At 46.6% G+C, this 22031-nt stretch overlaps 1 protein-coding gene and 1 non-coding gene across 2 annotated transcripts in view; both read right to left on the reverse strand.

The window, feature by feature from the left end:
- The window catches only part of NOP56 (NOP56 ribonucleoprotein), a 60930-nt gene that overhangs the window by 14834 nt on the left and 24065 nt on the right, over positions 1 to 22031 (reverse strand). The window contains 2 exon segments of the mRNA XM_029595194.1: positions 9768 to 9916; positions 10839 to 10939. Coding sequence (XP_029451054.1) covers positions 9768 to 9916; positions 10839 to 10939 — 250 coding nt within the window.
- LOC115082796 lies at positions 9529 to 9602 on the reverse strand. Its single transcript, XR_003854285.1, has one exon. It is a non-coding gene; the product is annotated as a small nucleolar RNA SNORD56 (small nucleolar RNA).

Here is a 22031-nt window from a genome sequence, read left to right on the forward strand (position 1 = left end):
CCATCTGGTGCAAATGAGATTCCACGCCTCGAGAGATAGTTCTCATTTCCCTGGGTCTAGTTGCTGATAGCTGAGATAATCGGCTTGCACACATTCTCTACTCCCGCGACATGGGATGTCTCTGGGATGTCTATTATCAATCAATAAACCAACTTCTTACGCATATGTCATTAGCGCTAAACAATTCAAAAACCGAAATACTCTTTATTGGTAACAAGGTAACAGAGAAAGTAGAAAAGGACATCCTTAACTGTCTCCCTTTATATAAAATTCAATCTGAGGTAAGAGATCTAGGGTGTATGCTAGATTCTGAGCTTAAAATGAAATCTTCTGTGAAGGCTATCCTAAAAGACGGTTTTCACAAATTAAGAGTGTTAAGGAGATTAAAACCACTATTGCACTCAAATGATTTCCGGATTGTAGTCCAGGCATTAATTCTACCCAAGTTAGATTACTGTAATGCCCTATGGTTGGGTTTGCCCTCATCGACTATCCGTCCGCTGCAATTGTTGCAGAATGCCGCTGCACGGCTAATATCTGACACAAAAAAATTTGATCATGTTTCCCCAGTTCTGATGGGTTTACATTGGTTGCCGGTTCAGTTCCGTATACAATACAAGTGCCTAACTTTAATACATAAAGCAATATATGGCACGAATTCGGAATGGCTGAATGCCTCCTTACGTATCCATGTCCCATCACGAAATTTGAAGTCCCTTGGGCAGGCCTTGTTGACCATTCCATCGCCCAAGCTGGCTCACCTTAGTTCAGTGAGAGAGAGGTCCTTATCTTTAGCAGGGCCAAAAATGTGGAATTCCTTACCCGCTGAGATTCGGACAGAGGAGGACATTAACAGCTTTAGGAAGCAGATAAAAACCTGGCTATTCGAACAGGCTTTTAGCCTGAATAGTTGACCCCGTTTTCCATAGTAGTACAGAGACACTAGGAGAGGAGGGAGAGGAGAGTCTAAGAGGGAAGGAGGGGAGATGGGTGGGTGGAGGGGAGGAGGGTAGATGGATGGGTGGAGGGAAGGGGGGTACCTGGGAAGATGTGGTAGAATTGTTGGGATTTGAAAGGGTTTAGTTTAATATATTTTTAGTCAGCTAGCTTTTGGTTTTAATGTATTTTAGTCATGTACCATGTTTTGTTTTTAGTATATATGTGTTTGAAGGTTGCTACTGCAACTTCAATCAATGTAAACCGCCTTGAAATGAACTTGAAAGCCGGTATATAAGATTGAATAAATAAATAAATAAATAAATGGGTTGTGGCAATGCCCTCAAGATGGCGCTCCGCCCAGTGAACAGAAGATGTGCCTCCAGTGCTACGGCGGGACTTCGAGTCCCACCTTGCCGGTTGATGTACGCCGTTGTCACATTGTCCGAGAAGACTCGCACCATTCTGCCCTGGATCAAGGGAAGAAATGCCCGCAGAGCCAGACGTACAAGCCCTGGTCTCGAGCCGGTTTATGGACCAGGATCTTTCCATCGCCAACCAGAGGTCTTGGGCAGACCTGTCTGCACACACTGCCCCCCCAACCTGAGAGGCTGACATCGGTGGAGATTATCAGCCAATTCGGAGTGTCCAAATCCACCCCTCATTCCAGATTGTCCAGTGACAGCCACCATGACAGACTGGCTCTGGATTCCGGAAATAGCGGCATTGGTAGATTGAATTGCTCCAACACCGAACTCCAGCGAGACAAAAGCGCACGTTGTAAAAGTCTTAAGTGAGCAAATACCCACGGAACCAAGTCCAAGGTTGAAGCCATGGAGCCCAGGACCTGAAAATGATGCTACACTGTGGAATTGTTTCTTTGAAGGGGAATGTATTTGTTCCTACAGCTTCCTTATTCAATCCACTGCTAGAAGCGCTTTGCCCAGCAAGTATCGAATTGTGCTCAGAGATAAGTCAACTTCTCAGTGGGTTCCAGGTGACTTCTACACATTGATTACCTAACCTAGGGATCGCAATGTGAACATCACCATGTGCACTGATCCCTTGCAGTCCACCTGAGACTTTGCGCGAATCAACCAGTCATCCAGGTACGGGTGGACCAAGATTCCCTCCTGACGAAGGAAGGCCGCCATCACCACCATCACCTTGGTGAACGTGCGAGGAGCTGTTGAGAGATCAAATGTGAGGGCTCGAAATTGGAAGTGTAGTCCCAAGACCTTGAATCGCAGAAACCTCTGGTGATTCAGCCGGATCGGAATGTGTAAATACGCCTCCGTGAGGTCCAGAGAAGCGAGAAACTCCCCTTTTCAAACTGAAGCCCTCACTGTCCTCAGGGTTTCTATACGAAAGTGAGGAACCTGAAGGCAACAGTTCACCTTCTGCAGATAGAGGATGGGCCGAAGCATGCCCTCCTTCTTGGGGGCCACAAAGTACACGGAGTACTGACCTTGTCCCTGTTGAGCCTCCGGAACTGGGACAATAGCTTTGAGCTCGAACAGTTGTTGTCGAGTCACCTGGACCACCTCTCGCTTGACACTTGAGGCCACTCTGGACTCCACAAAAACCTCCCCGACCGGGCGCGAGAACTCCAGTGCATACCCGTCTGCGATCACTTCTAAGACCCAGCGGTCTGATGTAATTCTTGCGCATTCCGTGTAAAAGTTGGTTAATCTGCCTCCGACAGCTTAGACAACGGAATGGGTGCTCGTGGCTTCATTGGGGTTTTTTTTTTTTTTTTTTAATTACTTCCTGCACCAATATGTCCCGAATCTCATCTGGGCCGGCGACCCCCTCGAAAGGATTGCTGGCGACCCAAAGCAGATTTAGAAACAGGAGGTGCGAGTATCGACCTGCTCTGAAGTGGCGAGAGTCCCGAAAACTAGCTTGAGGAGGGAAGACTTTCTTAGAAGATCTTTTATCTTCCGGCAATCGATTGCCCTTGGATTCAGCAAGCAGCTTTACTAGCTGATCCAGATCCTCCCCAAACAGGAGCTTATCTTTAAAGGGTAGATTACAAAGCTGGGACTTGGAGGACAAATCCGCCGTCCAATTTTGCAGCCAGAGGAGATGCCGCGCTGACACCAAGAACACCATACCTCTCGCCAAGGCCCTCACCAGATCATACAAAGTATCTGCAACATAAGCGATGCCTGCTTCTAGGCGGGCAGACTGCAGAGCCCCACTGTCGCCCGTATCGGCCCTGGCAGCTGACTCCTGGAACCAATAGAGACAAGGCCCTCTGCATGAGGCTAGCGCAAACCGCTGCTCGAAGGCTTAGCACGGCAACCTCGAATGCTCGCTTCAACTGGATCTCCAGCTTGCGGTCCTGCATATCCTTTTAAGGGCAGCCACCTCAGCAACCAGGATAGTGGTCTTTTTCGTGACTGCTGAGACCGCGGCGTCCACTTTTGGAATATTCAGTAAATCCAAAACATCACACGATAACAGGTACAGTTTCGCCATAACTCTGCCCACCTTCAAGCCGGAATCCGGCGTCTCCCACTCCCGGGTCACTAGCTTGCGAACCTTCTTAGGCAGAGGAAAAGATGTTGTGGGACCCCCTAATGCCGTCGAGGACTGGATTGACGCCCTCATTGTCAGACTCTTCTTGAGAAACCTTAAGTCCCAGAACTTCAAGGACCTGGGAAATAAGGGGTCTTAACTCATCCCGCTTGAACAAACGCACCACGCTGGGGTCATCGGGCAGGGTGCAGCTATACCAGAGATTGTGGTGAGTAGCCAGGAGCCCCTGGTCACCAGACACCGAACTGTGGAGGGCGAAACCCTGACAGGAATATCAAATTTCCCAGACGCCCGGCTTCTACTGAGGGATGGCCCACGAAGGCACCTAACATCTCAGGAAAAGACCGTAAACCAAAAGATTAAATTCAAACTAAATAAAAAATAAAACTAAAGACTGCAGGTGTGCATCTATACCACCTGCTGGAATCAGAGAAATATTGAGTGACTGCAGGTGGCACTCGTTATGTAGCAGTGCCCAAAGTTGTAATTGTTCTCCAACTCTACCTGTTGGTAGGGATACACAACCCACTTTTCTGGACTGATCTGGGTATGTTCAGGAACTACCAGTTGCAAAAACCTAAACCTTGACAAAACTTGGAATACATCATGCATTCAGACTATCAGTACTATTAGAAATGCAGCTGTCAGAGCTGCAGCTTTTTTGATTGTTTGGCTTTGCTGTCTCAGCGAAATTTGTCACATCAAGATTTTATGCCCTATATTGTATTCTAATAAATTACTATGGGTGAAATAAGATACAAACATACCATAACAAACTATCAGGCTGATACAGTAAAGCGCGGCCGCGGTTACCCTGCTTCTAACCCACAATTTGGCCGCGTAAGTCCAACCTGCGATTCACTATCCCTTTTTAACTCATCCTTACCGCTTCTTTAAATCAACCGGTAACCCTTTCTGCCTGCAGCATGTATATGAGATGTAAACGCTCCGATTAACTATTCCCTCCCATACAGTAATGTGCGCCCCGACTATCGCCTTTTTAACCTGCAGTTTTGCCGCGTTTAACCTGCTAACTTACCGCCTACCCTTACCCCTGCGTTAGTGTGGAGCGTCAGGTCAGAGGCAAAATTTCATGGGCAAACGACCCCGTCACCCCCCCGGGACCCTTACCCTGGCGTTAGTGTGATGCGACAGCAATAGGCAGGCTCCGGTCAAAATCCCCCCCTCCCGAAGCAAGGCGCAGGATGAAAATCGGCTTGACATATCATTAAAACAAAAGTAAATAAAGTGTAATAAAAGTAAACTTACTGCATGTGAAATTTCTTTGAACAGTCCTCTCTTCCCTCCTCCCGAGGCGCGCACTGCGGCTCCCCTGCCTCCCGGGGGCAGCCGGCGGTGAAAGCGGCTTCCAGCAGCCCCCGCCGGCGAAGGTGGATGAATGCACGCCCGCCGGCTAAGGTGAGTGAATGAATGCACGCCCGTACGCGCCAGCGGGCGTTCATTCATTCACTCACCTTCGCCGGCGGGCGTGCATTCATCCGGGTGAGAGCCGGCGGGCGTGCATTCAGCCAGGCGGTGAAAGCGGCTTCCAGCAGCCCCTGCCGGCGGTGAATGAATGCACGCCTGTGCCTGCAATTTGGGCGCTCAAGGCATGGCGTCACGACGTTTGACGTCAGTGTTCGCTAATGCACTGCCTTGAGCGCCCAAATTGCACGCACAGGCGTACGCAGGCGTGCATTCATTCACCTTCGCCGGCGGGGGGCAGGGGAGCCAAAGCGGCTTCCAGCAGCCCCCGCCGGCGAAGGTGAATGAATGCAATTTGGGCGCTCAAGGCAGTGCATTAGCGAACGCCGTCACACGCCGTGACGCCAGACGTGACGTCACGCCTTGAGCGCCCAAATTGCATGCACAGGCGACATTCATTCACCTTCGCCGGCGGGGCCTGCTGGAAGCCACTTTCGCCGCCGGCTCCTTCCACCCGGATGAATGCACGCCCACCGGCTGCCTCTGGGAGCCGCGGTGCGTGCCTCGGGAGGAGGAGAGAGAGGACTGTTCAAAGAAATTTCACATGCAGTAAGTTTATTTTTATTACACTTTATTCACTTTTGTTTTAATTTTCGCTCTGCGCCTTGCTTCGGGAGGGGGGGAGAGAGGACCCAAGCGTAGGAGAACCATCCACTTTCTGGTACCTGTCATTTCAAATGTCATTTGAAGTGACAGGTACCAGCGCACCCAGGTTACTGTATAGGCGCTGTATAGCGCTCTATACAGTAAAATGGATTGCCCGGGCCTAACGCTTCATGGACGCAGCTTGCATTTGCATGCCATTTTAATATAGTTTCGAGCGGTAGGTGAGCCGGACTGTGCGCCCGGCACTAACGCACTTCTTCCTACCGTTCCGTAGGTATAAATGTATGAATATATACACATTTGTATGACAGCCATCACAACCTTTCATAAGAACTGACACTGACTCAGTATGGCAATCAAGCCTGATATCCTGTTTCTAACTGTGGCCAATCCAGATTACAAGTTCCTAGCAAGATTCGAAATAATAAATTCTGTGCTGCTTACACCTAGGGACAAGCAGTGGAGAAATTACTTTCCTGATAATTTCGTTTTCCTTGGTGTAGACAGATGGACTCAAAACCAATGGGTATTGTGCTCTCCTGATAGCAGATGGAGTCAAATTTCAAAGCTGACGTCAGCCTACATATACTGTGCAGCACGCTTAGCTCTTCAGTATTCTCTTCAAAAAGCCAGAGTGGATATATGTTGCTTAATACTTGATTAACCTTGAACTGGTTCAACTGATTATATATATATAGGAACTTTTTGCATTGGAGACTGCCAGTGTCTTAATAGAGGTAGGTCGTGGCTTACCCATACAGTCTCGAGATTGATATCAGAGGTTCTCTATTTCTGGAGCAGCTGTGGGTGGGATGCTGAGTCCATCTGTCTACACTAAGGAAAACAAAATTATCAGGTAAGTAATTTCTACATTTCCTAGCGTGTAGCCAGATGGACTCAGGACCAATGGGATGTACAAAGCTACTCCTCTACCGGGTGGGAGGCTGCCCGTGGCCCTTGCAAAGGCTGTATCCTCCCTGGCCTGGACATCCAGGTGGTAGAACCTGGAGCAGGTGTGTAGGGAGGACCATGTCACCGCCCGACAGATCTCTGCTGGCAAAAGCAGCCTGGTTTTAGCCCAGGAGACTGCCTGGGCCCTTGTAGAAGGTGCCTTGACCTGTAGAGGTAGTGGCTTTCCTGCCTCTATGTAGGCTATATTAATTACTTCTTTGATCCAGCGGACTATGGTCGCCCACGATGCAGCTTCCCCTTATTTCTTCCCGCTGTGAAGAGCGAACAGGTGATCAGTTTTGCGCAAGGATTCCGATCTCTTCAGGTATTGGACTAGGATTCAGCCGACATTCAAGTGGCGAAGGAGGCGTGAATCTCATGAATTCCTGTGTTCATCTAGTGATGTAAGGATATGGTCTGGTTCATATGGAACTGGGAAACCACTTTCGGAAGGAAGGATGGTACCGTACGCGGCTGTATGGTGCCTGGGGTGAACCTGAGGAACAGTTCGACAGGATAATGCTTGAAGTTCGGAGATGCGCCGAGCTGAGCATATTGCAATCAAGAATGCTGTTTTTAAGGTCAAGAGGCGTAGAGACAGACTGCTTGTTGGTCTGAAGGACTCCCCTGCTAGGAAGTCTAGTACTAGGTTGAGGTTTCATAGAGGCACCGGCCACTTTATTGGTGGCCAGGGTTGTTAGACTCCTTTCAGGAAGCGAGACACATCAGGATGAGTTAATAGTCTGATGCCACCCACTTTGGACCTGAAACAGGCCAGTGCTGCGACTTGAACCTTGAGGGAGTTGAGAGACAACCCCTTCTAAATGCTGTCCTGTAGGAATTCTAGGATCGTGGGAATCTTGGCTGTCCTCGGAAGGAGGGCGCGGTCTTCACACCAGGCTTCAAATACTCTCCAGATCCGTATGTAAGACAGATGTGGAGAACTTGCGTGCTCGGAGCAGGGTGTCAATCATGGCTTCTGAGTAGCTGCGCTTCTTTAGGTTAGTCCTCTCAAGGGCCATACCGTAAGAGAATCGAACCGGGTCTTCGTGGGAGATCGGTCCCTGATGAAGAAGGTACCTGTATGGCGGTAGACGCAGAGGATTCCCTGCCAATAGTCTTTGCATGTCTGCATACCATGGTCTTCTTGGCCAATCCAGGGCAACTAGGACTAGTCCCCTGTGGTGTTCTATCTTGTGGATGACCCTGCCCAGTAGTGGCCAGGGTGGGAAGGCATACAGGAGGTCTTCCTCTGGTCAGTTCTGGACGAGAGCATCTATTCCTTGAGATTGTGGTTCTTGCCTGTGGTTGAAAAATCTGGGGACATGGGCATTGCGACGAGTTGCTAGGAGGTCCATGGCTGAGGGACCTCATCAATTCACTATCAGCTGAGAAGGCAGTGTCCGCCAGCGACCATTCCCCTGGTTCTAGGCTCTCTCTGCTGAGATAATCTGCTGAGATGACTTTTCCAGCGATGTGGGAGTCCGAAATCCTTTGCACACTGTGAAAAAGCAGCTACAAAGAAGAATGGCGCCTCTCTGCGAAAACTGCCCTGAAGACGGCGTCTCAGGGCAGCCGGTCGTTGTAAAGGGGGGGGGGGGGAGGTTGGACCACCAACATGCACCCCTATCAGACAGCAGTTAGTTAAGAGGACTCCTGTGAGAAAACTTACTCCCCCCTTAACAAGAGATGACAGAACTTACTCCCCGTACAGGTGATCAAGTTTGACGAGACTGGGAACTCCATGGCACGCTCTCAAGGGCCAGGTCCAGGAGTCCCAGCAGCAGGGGTCCCCCCAGCGGCACCCTACACCGGGGGTTCTGCAAGGCTCCTCCCATGTCCGGGTGGTTGCCCATCCCCTCACTCCTACTCCGCCTCTTCCTCGGGATCCTACTATCGATCCAGACCTGGATGACCCCACACCATTTGTGCAGATGAAAGGGGATGATCCCAGGGTCTTGCGACTCTTTCAGAGGGATGAATTGGATCCTCTTATCTCCCATGTCCTCGCCAAATTTGATATTGAGGCCCCACAAGATGCGGCAGGGTCCGATAAGTCTGCTAAAAAGGGTGACCCCGTCCTGGCAAGCCTCCGCCCACCAGCGAAGACCTTTCCCTTCCCTTCCATGCTCCTCCAGTTGTTGTCCAGGGAGTGGAATGCTCCGGAAGCTTCTCTGAGGGTCGGCAGAGCGATGGATAGGTTATATCTGCACCCTGTGAAGAATCCTTGGATTTTCTCAGTGGACAGATAAAATTATGAATTCTGTCACTACCAAAAGTTCTGTCTGCAAGTTTCATGAAAACTGAATGCTAAGTACCAAAAAAGCAAAGATCTTTCACTGATCCTGTTTTGTTTTTTTTTTTTTAATTGATCCATCCAAAGAAAGAAGATAATAGAAAATTCTATCAAAGATTACTGGGGAACTGCAGGTGCCACCTTTATCTGCTGGAGACAGAGAGAAATACTAAAGGGATGCAGAGGGCATGCCAACCTTTTAGGGGCCGTCCTTACAGTTTTTGCTCTGACTCCATCTGCTGGAAGGGGGACATAACCCACTGTCTTGATTGATCCGGGTAAGTACAGGGAATACACTATTCTCTTTTGGATAGTGTCTGCATCTGCTATGGGAGACAGAAATATTGAAGAGCTAAGCATGCTGCACGGGTATATGTAGGCTGACGTCAGCTTTGAAATCTAACTCCTTCTCTTATCTGCTATCAGGAGAGCACAATACCCATTGGTCCTGAGTCCATCTGGCTACACGCTAGGAAATGGTTTTCCCAAGTCTACGTGGTCAATAACTTTTTGTGGACTTTACCTCCACGATCTTGTCCAAACCTTTTAAACCCATCTATGATAACAGTGGGGTATTCTACGTATATTTACTATCATAAATAAGATTTAAAAAAAAAAAAATATCTGCTTTGCATACACTTTCTACTGGACCCTTATGCTACATTGGTCCACTGACAGTGCCACCGGGAAAATGGTATTCGTTTCCAGCTTCGCTCAGTGATACAATGTCAACATTCACTATTTGTGAAATGCTGTTGACGAAAAATATTTTCCATCATTGCAGAAGCTGTACATATTGATGCCCCATTTTCCAGAACCCAAACTTCATATTCCATTATAAATACACACCCATTGTCTCCTCTACAGTGCCACAATTAGACCACTAGTATGCTAGTCTGTCAAGGGTGAACTTTGACTACTTAGCCCAAAACCAGTTCCATACTCTTACCAGAGAAGCAATCTATTCTTGATGCGATGGTACATTTATTTGCCAGATAACGGCTAATCCTGCCCTTGTTCTTTGCAGCTGCTCTCCCAATGAAGGTGGAATGAAATATCAGACCATATTTAGGAGTGTTTCCTCGTGTCTTCAACGCCCTGTAATAAAAGGGGGTGTTACACAAATTACTCCTGCTGAGATACCTGCTGAGCAGGAAGAAAAACAGATGGAACATAATCCAGCCCACTGAACACTGTACAACAAAATTAAGAACACAAAAAAATGACATCTACCAAGCCAAGAAATAGTGAGTCCGTACAGGGATTACAACAAGCCTCATCTTAAATTTGCAAGGAAAAGTGTAAGGAAGTTTGAAGAGTAGGTCAGTTAAGATTCCTTTTCATAAAACAGTCACACAAACTTTAGAGCTCGCTACAGGATATGTATGTGAAGCATGAAGGGGTGGGGTGGGTAGGTGTAAAGTGCTGATCATTAAACAAAGGATCACTGAGGAAGATCAGATGATCTCAAGGTTACCAAAACAGAGTAATAAGGGAGTGATAAAACATCCTGGTGAAAAAATTAGTTGTAGAAGAAGTCCTGATATATCAAGAATAATGAAAGGAAGCATTCATTCACAGTAAAAGCAGGTGTACACATGGACAGACTGAGTAGGCAGCAGCAAAAGTGGCACTAAAATTTAAAAAAATAAAGAGATGATTTTTAGCTATAAGGAAGCAAAATTATGGTCAGAATTCACATCAGATGTGCAGTAAATGAGAAATGGTAATTAGATGAGCCTTGCAGCCTTCAATGTTTGCTTTTCTATGACTTCTGGTATGGCAAGAATGCCCATTCCCAATTCTATAATAAAAAAAGATATCTAACCTGCTTCTTCTGGCGAGTGAGATCTCATACAGGCACCAACACAAACATGAGATAAAAGCAAAGAGCAGTGGTTGCTCAGATTCTGGGGCTAGTCATTATCACCCACATAGTGGCAGCATACTCTGCCAGAACCGAGGTGTCAAGCCAGTCTCCCAGTGACCTGCCATCACCACAACCACTGTGCAGTTGTACCTGAAGAGGGCCTTCTCTGCACCCAGTATCTGTACTGTTGATGCCGGGTACTTTGCCAAGCTGGTTAAACTGCCTGCATGGGAGATCAAACGGGCACCGACCTAAGCATATGGATCAGAAAGAGGAATGTAGTCAGATCTCAGTAATTACATTAGATGTTATCACTAGAAACTATGCAATTACAGAGTCCTTCATGACCCTTAAGGTGAAATTACTTCTTACTTAATAATTTCCTTTCCTAGAAGTAGGGCAAGCCAGTTGTGCACTCCAACCAGCAGATGGAGACAGAACAAGTCACTGTCACCCTCATAACAGCTCAGTCACCAGCCAGTATTTATTTTCAAAAGCAAACTGTGGACACACTAAACATTAACAAGAAATATTACATTCTAAAGACACTGTTGGAAAATAAATAAATAAAAACACAAGGTTATTTTTTTTTAATGGGAACACTGGACTCAGCTCCACTAACAATAGCCACCTAGAGCAGAACAATATCCTAAGAATGGGACTCATTCATCCAGTTTTGTGCTAGTCCAGCTCCATGGGCGATCTTTGAATCACATTCTTTCCTTGACAAGGATATTGCAAGGCAGAAGAAAGTCGACCGCCCAAAGACAGCCCAGGGTGGCATGGTGGACTGGCTTGCCCTACTTAGAGGAGAGGAAATCAGGTAAGAAGTAATTTCACCTCTTTATCCAGACAAGCCAGTTCACACCAGTGGGATGTACACAAAGATCCTCCCCAGAAGAATGGGAGGCTGACTGAGGTCCAGGCAGCACTGCCCTAGCAAAGGCAAAGTTTTCCCACGCCATTAGGGATGTGAATCGTTTTTCAACGATTAAAATTATCGTCCGATAATGTTTATATCGTCTTAAATCGTTATAGAACACGATACAATAGAAATTCTAACGATTTATCGTTAAAAATCGTTAAATCGTGTTAGTGCGCACTAACTCGAGTTAGTGCGCACTAACTCCCCGTTAGTGCGCACTAACTCGATTTAGTGCGCACTAACTGAAAATGATACAAATAAACACTTTCCAGGTCACTGAAGGTCAGTTAGGAATGAATATGTGTTCCTATTGGCTGGCTGCCCTCTTATCTATTGATATTACCAAGGTTACCACTGAGGTGATGGTTGGGGGGATGGGAAATGGAACTGGAAACTAACGAACACCAACAGAAAATGAAACAAAGTGTTCACACTTCCCAGGTCAGTAAAGGTCACTTAGGAATGAATATGTATGTATGTATTCCTATTGGCTGGCTGTGCTCTTATCTATTGAATGTTACCAATATGGTTGGGGGGATGTGAAATGGAAACAGTTGGAAGCTTGACAAAAAAAGTAATGTAATGATCAGCACTCACGTGACTAGAACTTGTTTGTTTATTATTTTTGTTAGCAGGCACCTGAAATGCTAGTGCATGTTGAATTTGCCAATCACTGTGCATTTTAGAAAGGTGGTCCTGGCTGGAACTGTACACAGTTCAAATATATGTAATTGATTGTTGGTAAGTGTATTTTAAGTAGCCACACTGGCACCAGTATGTTTACTTTTCCTCCTACTTAACTCACTAGCTCAGCTTTGTAAGAAGGGCTTCTCTGCTTGTGTGTTGTTTTTTGTTTGGTGTGAGGAGAGCAGAAACATCAGATCTTTATTCAATCTACTACAGTCATCTCTTACAGTGCCCTATCCCTATTAATACCAGGAGTGTTGTGATCTTCCTGCACACAGTGCCCCTAACCCTGATACCAGTCTGAGACAGCTCCCTCCCTGCATTACTAGTGAGAGGCTGGCTTCGCAGACAGGGGGAGCTGCCTGACCCTCACTCCTGACTTCCCCCATGTCCCAGCTAGTGAATGGTGTGTGGGTGAGGGGGGGGGGGGGAGGATGGTGAAGTCTGAGACAGCTCCCTCCCTGCATTACTAGTGAGAGGCTGGCTTCACAGACAGGGGGGAGCTGCCTGTCCCTCACTCCTGACTTCCCCCATGTCCCAGCTAGTGAATGGTGTGTGGGGTGAGGGGGGGGGGGGGGGGGGGGGGGTGGATGGTGAAGTCTGAGACAGCTCCCTCCCTGCATTACTAGTGAGAGGCTGGCTTCACAGACAGGGGGGAGCTGCCTGTCCCTCACTCCTGACTTCCCCCATGTCCCAGCTAGTAGTGAATGGTGTGTGGGTGAGGGGGGGGGGGGGTGGATGGTGAAGTCTGAGACAGCTCCCTCCCTGCATTACTAGTGAGAGGCTGGCTTCACAGACAGGGGGGAGCTGCCTGACCCTCACTCCTGACTTCCCCCATGTCCCAGCTAGTGAATGGTGTGTGGGTGAGGGGGGGGGGGTGGATGGTGAAGTCTGAGACAGCGCCCTCCCTGCATTACTAGTGAGAGGCTGGCTTCACAGACAGGGGGGAGCTGCCTGACCCTCACTCCTGACTTCCCCCATGTCCCAGCTAGTGAATGGTGTGTGGGTAAGGGGGGGGGGAGGATGGTGAAGTCTGAGACAGCTCCCTCCCTGCATTACTAGTGAGAGGCTGGCTTCACAGACAGGGGGGAGCTGCCTGACCCTCACTCCTCCGGGGTATTGTGATCTTCCTGCACACAGTGCCCTATCCCTGATACCAGGGGTGTTGTGATCTTCCTGCATGCAGTGCCCTCTCCCTATTAATACCAGGAGTGTTGTGATCTTCCTGCATGCAGTGCCCTATCCCTATTAATACCAGGAGTGTTGTGATCTTCCTGCATGCAGTGCCCTATCCCTGATATCGGGATGTGTGCAAGAAGATCACAACACCCCCGGTATCAGGAATAGGGCACTGTGTGCAGGAAGATCACAACACCCCCAGTATCAGGAATAGGGCACTGTGTGCAGGAAGATCACAACACCCCTGGTATTAGGGATAGGGCACTGTGTGCAGGAAGATCACAACACTCCTGGTATTAATAGGGATAGGGCACTGTGTGCAGGAAGATCACAATACCCCTGGTATCAGGGGTTAGGGCACAAGTTCTAGTCACATTGACTGATCACATTACTTGTTTTGTCAAGCTACCAACTGTTTCCATTTCCCATCCCCCATATACTGTCAGTAGGAAACTTGGTAACATGAATAAATAAGAGGGCAGCCAATAGGAATACATATTCATTCCTAAACTGACCTTAACTGACCTGAAAAGTGTCAAATTGTATCATTTTCAGTTAGTGCGCACTAACTCCCAGTTAGTGCGCACTAACTCCCGTTAGTGCGCACTAACTCGAGTTAGTGCGCACTAATCGGAAAAAACGATTTTTAACGATTTTTTAACTAAAAAATCGTGCCTAAGACGATTTTCTTGCCCTGCCACACGATTTCTATCGTTAAGACGATATGGAAAACGATTCACATCCCTACACGCCATCACATCCAGCCGGTAGTACCTGGCAAGCATATGCATGGAAGACCACATTGCTACTCTACAGATCTCTGCCAGAGAAAGCAAATGCAATTCTACTCAGGAAACAGCCTGCACCAGAACTTGCCTTGGGAGAGGCTTCCTGAAATCCATGACAGGCTGCTGTCACTACTTCCTTAATCCAATGAGCAACTGTGGCATAAGAAGCCACCTCACCCTTCCCCCTGGAGAAGGTGAAAAAGCAGATCTGATTTCCGAAAATAGTCTGTAACCTCCAGATAAAGCAATAAATACTGTCACATCCAAACAGCTGCAATTTCCTGAATTCCTCCCCATCTATATCTCTGTTTAAGGATGGCAACAAAACAGACTGATTCAAGTGAAAGTCAAACTACCTTCGGAAGAAAAGCAGACACCAGCTGTATCTGTACCTTATCTGGCATGATAAAAAGGCTCTGCACGGGGGTGAATTTTAAGCATTGATTGCATTAAAAAAGGCCCATAGGAGGGGCCAAGATGGCGGCGTGAGCGGTCGTGAGGTTAGCTGCTCCTGAGAAGTGTTCCTATTACCATTAAGATGCCGGCGAAGAGGAAGGGAAAGGTTCGCGTTTTTCTCCCCCCCGAAACGCCCCTACCTTTAAACCAGAAGCGGATTACAAACTTCACTGCTGCAATGGTGGTGAAAACGGGCGACGATGTCCTCACTGAAGCGTCAGGAGAGGGAGCTCCAGCGCTTCCTGAGGAAGTTACTCTCAGTCCCCTGGACTGCCGACCCCCACCGGCACCCGAGGCACGGGCAGACTTCCAGCAAGCAGCGACTTCTGATGACATCACTCAGTCCCCGGATGGAGGACGCCGAGAGGGAGAAGCAGCACTGCCCTCAAGAATCTCCTCAAGCCTGCTAGGAACAGCAGGGACACCGGGTATGGAAGATCCAGAGCCCTTTTTGTCTCCAATAACCCCAAGAGAGGAAGGAAAGAGGTTGCTGGAAGTCCAGATGGGGGTCAGCCCAGGATCATCGATGGAACAGGAGAGGGGTGAGTTGATTATTCCCCCCAAACCACCCACGGTGACTCTGGACCTACTTTGGGAATTAATGGCCGGGCATTGGGCAGTTTTGTGAAAGAAGCAGACTGTAGATATAAAAAAGTGGAAGCCGAAATGCAATCCCTGACTCTTAAAGTGGAGGGTCATCATAAAGAAGTAGGAAAAAGCTCACAGAGATCAGAGGAAAACAACTGCTCAAGTTCAAACTGTGAATGTTAAGCTGATTAAAGATATTGGGAATCAGTCCAAGAGACTGGAATCATTGGAAAATTACACCAGACATTTGAACTTGAGATTTTTAAATTTCCCGCGTGCTTTGGGGGAGGATGTCCAAAGCACTTTAAAAAAGTTTTTTCTTGAAAATTTAAAACTTGAAGAATGTAAATTGCCTTTAGTTAATAAAGCTTATTTCCTTACTAAGATAGAAGGGAGAATCTTAGGAAACCAATTGGGCTTGTTAGAAAATTTGACGCAATTTATAGAAAGTTCTGCTATTGAAATCATAGGCAGAGGTACTTTACTGGTATCCTTTGTAACAGAAAGAGATATCAGTATTGTAATGCGAGCATACTTTCAAAACATTGCAGAAAATTTCTATGGTCAATCGGTAAAGATCTTCCTGATTTTTCTAGGCCCACCCAGTTAAGAAGGCAGGAATTTTATTAAACTAAGACCACAAGTTTTTGGCCTTAGGTTACACGTTTCTTTTGAAATACCCTTGCAGGTGTTTCATTAAAGGTAAAGGCGAAAACTTTATATTTACAGCTGTCGAACAACTTAAATCTTTTTTGAATGTGAGAAATGTGGCCGCCCCATAGTAGGGAATATTGACAGTCAGTAAAGTATACACCACCTGATAAACGTTAAAGCCAATTATCCTTAAGTAAGGTATTATGATTTTCTCCCCTAAGTTTTCTTAGTCCTGGCCCCAATTACTCTTTGTTTTCTTGAGGTAACATAAATGTATAGATGATGAAAAAATTTTGAGTTGTAATGAGAAAGTTGTTACTATTATGTTTATCCGTATTTCATTTTCCTGGAAGTATGATATTATGAATACTTTTGAAAAAATTAATAAAGTGTAAATTAAAAAAAAAAAAAAAAAAAAAAAAAAAGGCTCTGCACGACAAGGCTTGTAATTCCAAAATCCACCTCGCAAACAAATAGCTATCAGAAACACTGTCCTCAGGAACCGCAAATGCAAGAAATACCCCAAAGAGGACGAAAGGTTGGACCCAACAGAAAGTAGACCAGATTCAAACCCCACAAAGATACTGGGAAACAAAGGGGGCCTAAGGGGTTTAAAATTCCCCCTTACTCAGACCTTCCTGTAAAAAAAATAAATCCAAGATTAAGAGGAACACATGCCGAAGTGGGAAAACAAGCATGATCCTAACAGCAATGCCTGGATGTAGGACAAGTTGGAAAGCTTATGCCTGACAGGACAAAGGACTAACAGAAGATTGATGTGAACATTAGGTAAGTGGGCCTCAGTTTGGGAGGGGGGATCAGGGTAACAGGTTTAATTCATCTTGTTTTGACACAAGAAACTGTACATGACACTTCCATGGATTAGAGCAATTTGGGGATTGAGACTGTCTTATCTATAAAAAGAAGACTTTACTAATTGTAAAGAGAAAACAAAGGGTAAAGCTTCTCTTGAGCATCTGGCTTGAGAGGTCCTGTCCCTCTGTGCCTCCCAAAGTTTATTGATATGCAATAAACTTAAATTTGTTTCTACTAAATTTGGTATGGTACCTTTGTGTTCATGGGGCAGCACCTTTAAGAGTGATTTAGCGCTCAACATTCTTCGGAAGCCCACTATCCTTCCACCACCAATTCCTAATAGTGAGCACCCTAGCCCTGAAGATTCACATCTGTTATGACCACCTAGTCAGGAGTCTCCAAATCCATACCCTTCATAACCACCAGAACAACTTCAGCCTCACCTCCAGCGGTAAGGTCAGTCACATTGTACTCCTGAGACTGGGGATTCCATTGAGTCAGGAAGGACCACTGCAGAAGACACATGAGTGCACGCCCGAGGTACATCTATAGTTGTGGCCATTGATCCTAATGACAAGACAGATGCACCAATCACAGACAGCTGGGTCTGGACCTGACCCCAGATCTGATGCAGGACTCCGGAAGAAACACCTTGCCTTTAGCCGTATCGACCTGGACACCCAGGTGCTCCAGAACCTGGGATGGCTGCAGGCTGCTCTTGGCTAAAATTCAACACCCATCCTAGGTGCTGTAACAACTGAACCACCTTGCTTGACACTACCTGGCTCTCTGCTACCAACTTGGTTCTGATTAGCCAGTCCAAGTATGGCTAAATGAAAATGCCATGATTACCAACACCATGGAAAAGTTCCTGGGTGTCGTAGTCAAACCGACAGACACTTGAACTGGTAGTACTGAACTAATATTGCAAATAGCACTGATGCTGATTGCAAGTCGGAATATGCAGGTAAGCCTCAAGAGGTCCAGAGAAGTGAGAAATTCTCCCTTCTGCATTGCCTTGATCATGGATTTTAACATTTCCATCCGAAAATGGGCAACCCAAAGGGCTCAAGTGACCCCTTTGAGATCTAGAATAGGTCAAAACAAGCCCTCTTTCTTGGGAACCACAAAGTAAATAGAATAGTGTCCTGTGCCTTCCTGTTCCACTGGAACAACTGCCTTCAGAGCCTCAACATGGATTAGACCGCTGACATTTTTTCCACGGAGTTGCAAGGGGAAACTATAAAAGCGTCAAAGGATGGATACATTCCCAGGTGTACCCATCACACACCCACTTCCAAAAAACCCACTGGTTGGAAGCGATGTGGGTCCATCTCAGATAAAATTGAGGCAGGCGGCTGCCTATCTCTAGAACCAGAGGATGGACTCCCAACACTTCACTGGGAGGATCCAAGAGTTGCCATCCTTACCTGGCTTTTTTGCCCGAAAGAACCGAGACCCTCCCGAACGTACAGGACCTCTGACTATCTGAACCTCTGGTAGGGAAAAAAACACCAAGAGCTCCAAAATCACCCCCTTGCCTGAGAAAACCGGGAGTTGACTTCATATCCGCTGGTAACTGAGGAAATTTAAACTCGCCCCACCAATCAGCCATCTTTTCTAACTCCTCCCCAAATAAGCACCCCTTAAAAGGCAGCTTGATAAGGTTAGACTTTGAAATAGTATCAGCAGACCAATTCTGCAGCCAAAGCAGTCTTCGGGCTGCAATTACTGAAGCTACTCCATGAGCTACCATAGTGCCAAATCATAGCCTGCATCCGCCAACAAGGATAGCTCCCCGGCTCCAGATATGGGCCGCTCTATTAGCGCATCCTGGGCTTCTTGGACCAACCGTAACCTGGCCCTTGCCATCAAACAACAGCAAGCAGATATTTGGAGATTCATTGCCACCGTTTCAAAGGCCTGCTTCAAAATTGCCTCAATCTTCCAATCTTAAGCATCCTTTAAAGCCACACCTCCTTCTACCGGAATAGTGGTCTGCTTCATCATAGCGCAGACCAGGGTGTCCACTTTGGGAAACCAGAGCTGCTCCCTAGCTTTAGGATCCATACGATACAATCCTGCTGAAGAGGAATCTCCTTTAAAATTAGACTCCGGTGCACTCCATTCCAAATCTATCAGCTCCTGGTAAGCCTTGTGCAGAGGAAAAAAACCATGATGCCTTGCGCAAGCTAACCACAATAGGGCTCTTCTTCAGATCTTTAGCTGCTGCTGGGGTCTCCTCATAACCAAGGGCCTTCAAGGTCTGCAAAATTAAACTGACATCTCTTGTGAAAAAGCCGAAGCATAGTCTTATGAAGCTCAGCACCTGGGGGAATCCCCCCTCCTCCAAGAATGGCTCATCGGGATTCTCAGTGAGGGATACAGGCTCTCCACCCGAGTCTCCTGAAGGAGACTAGTCTTCATCTTCTCCTTCAGTCTATCCCCTTTTCTTCCCCCATCCAAGGTGCGACAAGGACTCTGAACTGCTTCCTAGGACCCAAGGAGGGAGAACTCCGAAGCAGGCGATCCTTAGCCTCCTCCTGGGGTCCTTTCTGCCCCTGACAAAAAGCATAAGGCCCTTAAATTCCACCCAAGAAATGGCAGAAAGATCCATCCTTGGGGCAGGCAAAACCATGAGCCCACCACTCCCAAGGGAATCAGTAGAAGAGGCAGCAAAGACTCCTACCTCCCTGGTAGAAGTAGCTGCCATACCTTCCTCCTGTGAAGTTGGAGCCCCTGAAGTCCCTGCAGGGACAAATTCCCCTGAGGAGACATCTCCCTAGGCCTTCACACACTTCTGGAAATACTGAGGGACCTCCTGGGACTGAGGACCCTCATATGGCAGGCAGATGTGGAGCTTCTTCCCACAATACTCCTAACACCATCTCTCTCTCTCTCTTGACAGAGCTGGCGCTTGCCACATGTTCCCCACTCTACTGTGCTGATCTGGCCAGCTCCAAAAATAGCCCCACAGCACTTTGACCACGCAGCATGACGCAGCCGTGATCACAACTGCCTCTCTCGCACCTAGTCGGGCCTGTAAACAATGCGTCGGCCGACGCACTTTTTTTTTTTTTTTTAAACTTTCCTGGCCAGCCACACTGAAAAGCTAAACCAGTCCACAGCAGCAATAAAAGCAGGGAGCAGAGAGCAAGGGGTAAAGAGAAGGACCAGACAGTAGGGCTAAGCCCAAGGCCTCTTCCCCTGTCAGGAGGGCTAGGGCAACAGCCTTCACCTCATTCCTGTCCTTAAATTTTTTTTTTCCCAGACTCAACTGAGGGAAGGCGCTAATGCTATCACCCACAAGAAGTCAAAATGGCCTGTCCAATCCTGGCAGGCTACAGTCTACAAGTAAGAATGCATGTGCACCATCTGCTAGAGACCATGATAAAAAATTTAAACCCCGTTCCACATGCAATCGACAACCTGCCTATAATGGAATTTAAAAAAATTATCTGACATAACTGCCCCAACACTAGCAAAAATCATAAACCTCTCTCTAAGAGAAAGTTCAATGCCAGACATCTTGAAAGGAGCCATTATTAAACCCATCATTAAGAAAAAAAAACCTGGACCCCCAAAGCCTGAACTGTAGACCAGTATCTAATCTACCACTGACAGCAAAACTAATAGAAAAAACAGCCCAAAAACAATTATCGGAACACCTAGAAAGCAATAACATTCTATATCTTGCACAACACGGATTCCGCAAACATTATAGCACCGAAACACTACTACTGCCACTGTCAGACATTATTTTAAGAGGCTCTGAGAGTGGAACACATTACATCCTTGTTTTATTAGACCTTTCCTCCGCATTCGACACACTAGCCTGGTTTAAGTCATTTAAATAAGATTTTTTTCAGGTAAAAATCAAACACACAATGTCAGGGAAAGTAAATTTACAAACAGGAGTACCACAAGGATCAGCATTGTCCACAACACTAACATTTACCTCCTCCCATTATGCCACCTGCTAGCAGGCCTTGGAATCATACACTATATATATGCTGATGACATACAGCTAAATCTTACCAATAGACAATACTATAAAAAAAAAAAACAAAAAAACTAGCCAATATGTATCTGGACATAATCAAAACAGCTTTTAAACCAAATGGAGCTAGTGATAAACACTGATAAAACTGAATTCCTGCACCTAGAACAAAAAAACAAACCCTATCCATTCACCAATAACAATGAACAATAACCAGAAAGTAGAATTAGCAGAAAAGGTCCGTAACTTAGGTGTCATACTAGACTCTGAACTAAACCTGAAACAACACACATCACTGAAAATAAAAGAGGGATACGCTAAACCAGTGATGGCCAACCTTTTGAGCTCAGTGTGTCAAAATTCATAAAATAAACGAGCATAACTCGGGTGGTGTGTCACTTCTAGAAAAATCCATAATTGTGATATTTGTAGCTCTAATTAATAACAAAAAGTTATAATTTTAATATATGTACTGTATTAATAAAGCAATAACAAATAATTCTTTACCTTACCTGCCTAGTGACTTTTTTGTTGCTGAATTTCATTGGCTAAATCTTCAATTGAAGGTTGGTATTTCGTACACTTCAAGCCCAAGCAAGCGTTACAAACTTCATCTGTCAGTCAGTTTCTTTTATTGGCTCCCATTCATTTTCACTCCCTCCCTCCCCATCCCCCAGGCATTTTCACTCACTCCCTCCCCAACCCCCAGGCATGTACACATTCATTCTCACACACAGACCCCCAGGCAGGCACCCATGCATTCTCTCACATACACCCCCAGGCAGAGTCCCATTTATACACATGCACACACTAAAGGCAGACCCTCCTCTCTTTTGCCAGCAACCTCAGAACCTCTCTCATTCCTCTGCTGCCACTGTCACTGCTGTTGCATGGCTATTGGTGAGGTGCCGATTGCTGCTACTGAAACTGAAGCCCATTCTGCTGCCTCCTCTGTGCAGGCCCCGTGGGCTTCCACTTTTTCCATGCTGATCTCGTACATTGTGAGATCCGCATAGAGAAAGTGCTATTCTTGCACATTCCCAAAGATTACATGTGCCAATCCCTAAAAAGTAATTTTTTTTTTTTGCCTTTGCTGTCTGATCTTAGTTTTCAGATTGGTTGGTCACAGGCTTTTTTTTCCCACCTTCCCTTATTTTTTTTGCCAATTCCTTTTATATTGTCTTTTTTTCTGTTTTTCTCTCCATCTTCTTCCCTCAAACACACAGGTTCTCATTCTCACATGCATTTCT

The sequence above is a fragment of the Rhinatrema bivittatum genome, chromosome 1 (genome assembly GCF_901001135.1).
Source record: "Rhinatrema bivittatum chromosome 1, aRhiBiv1.1, whole genome shotgun sequence".
Taxonomy (NCBI): Eukaryota; Metazoa; Chordata; class Amphibia; order Gymnophiona; family Rhinatrematidae; genus Rhinatrema; species Rhinatrema bivittatum.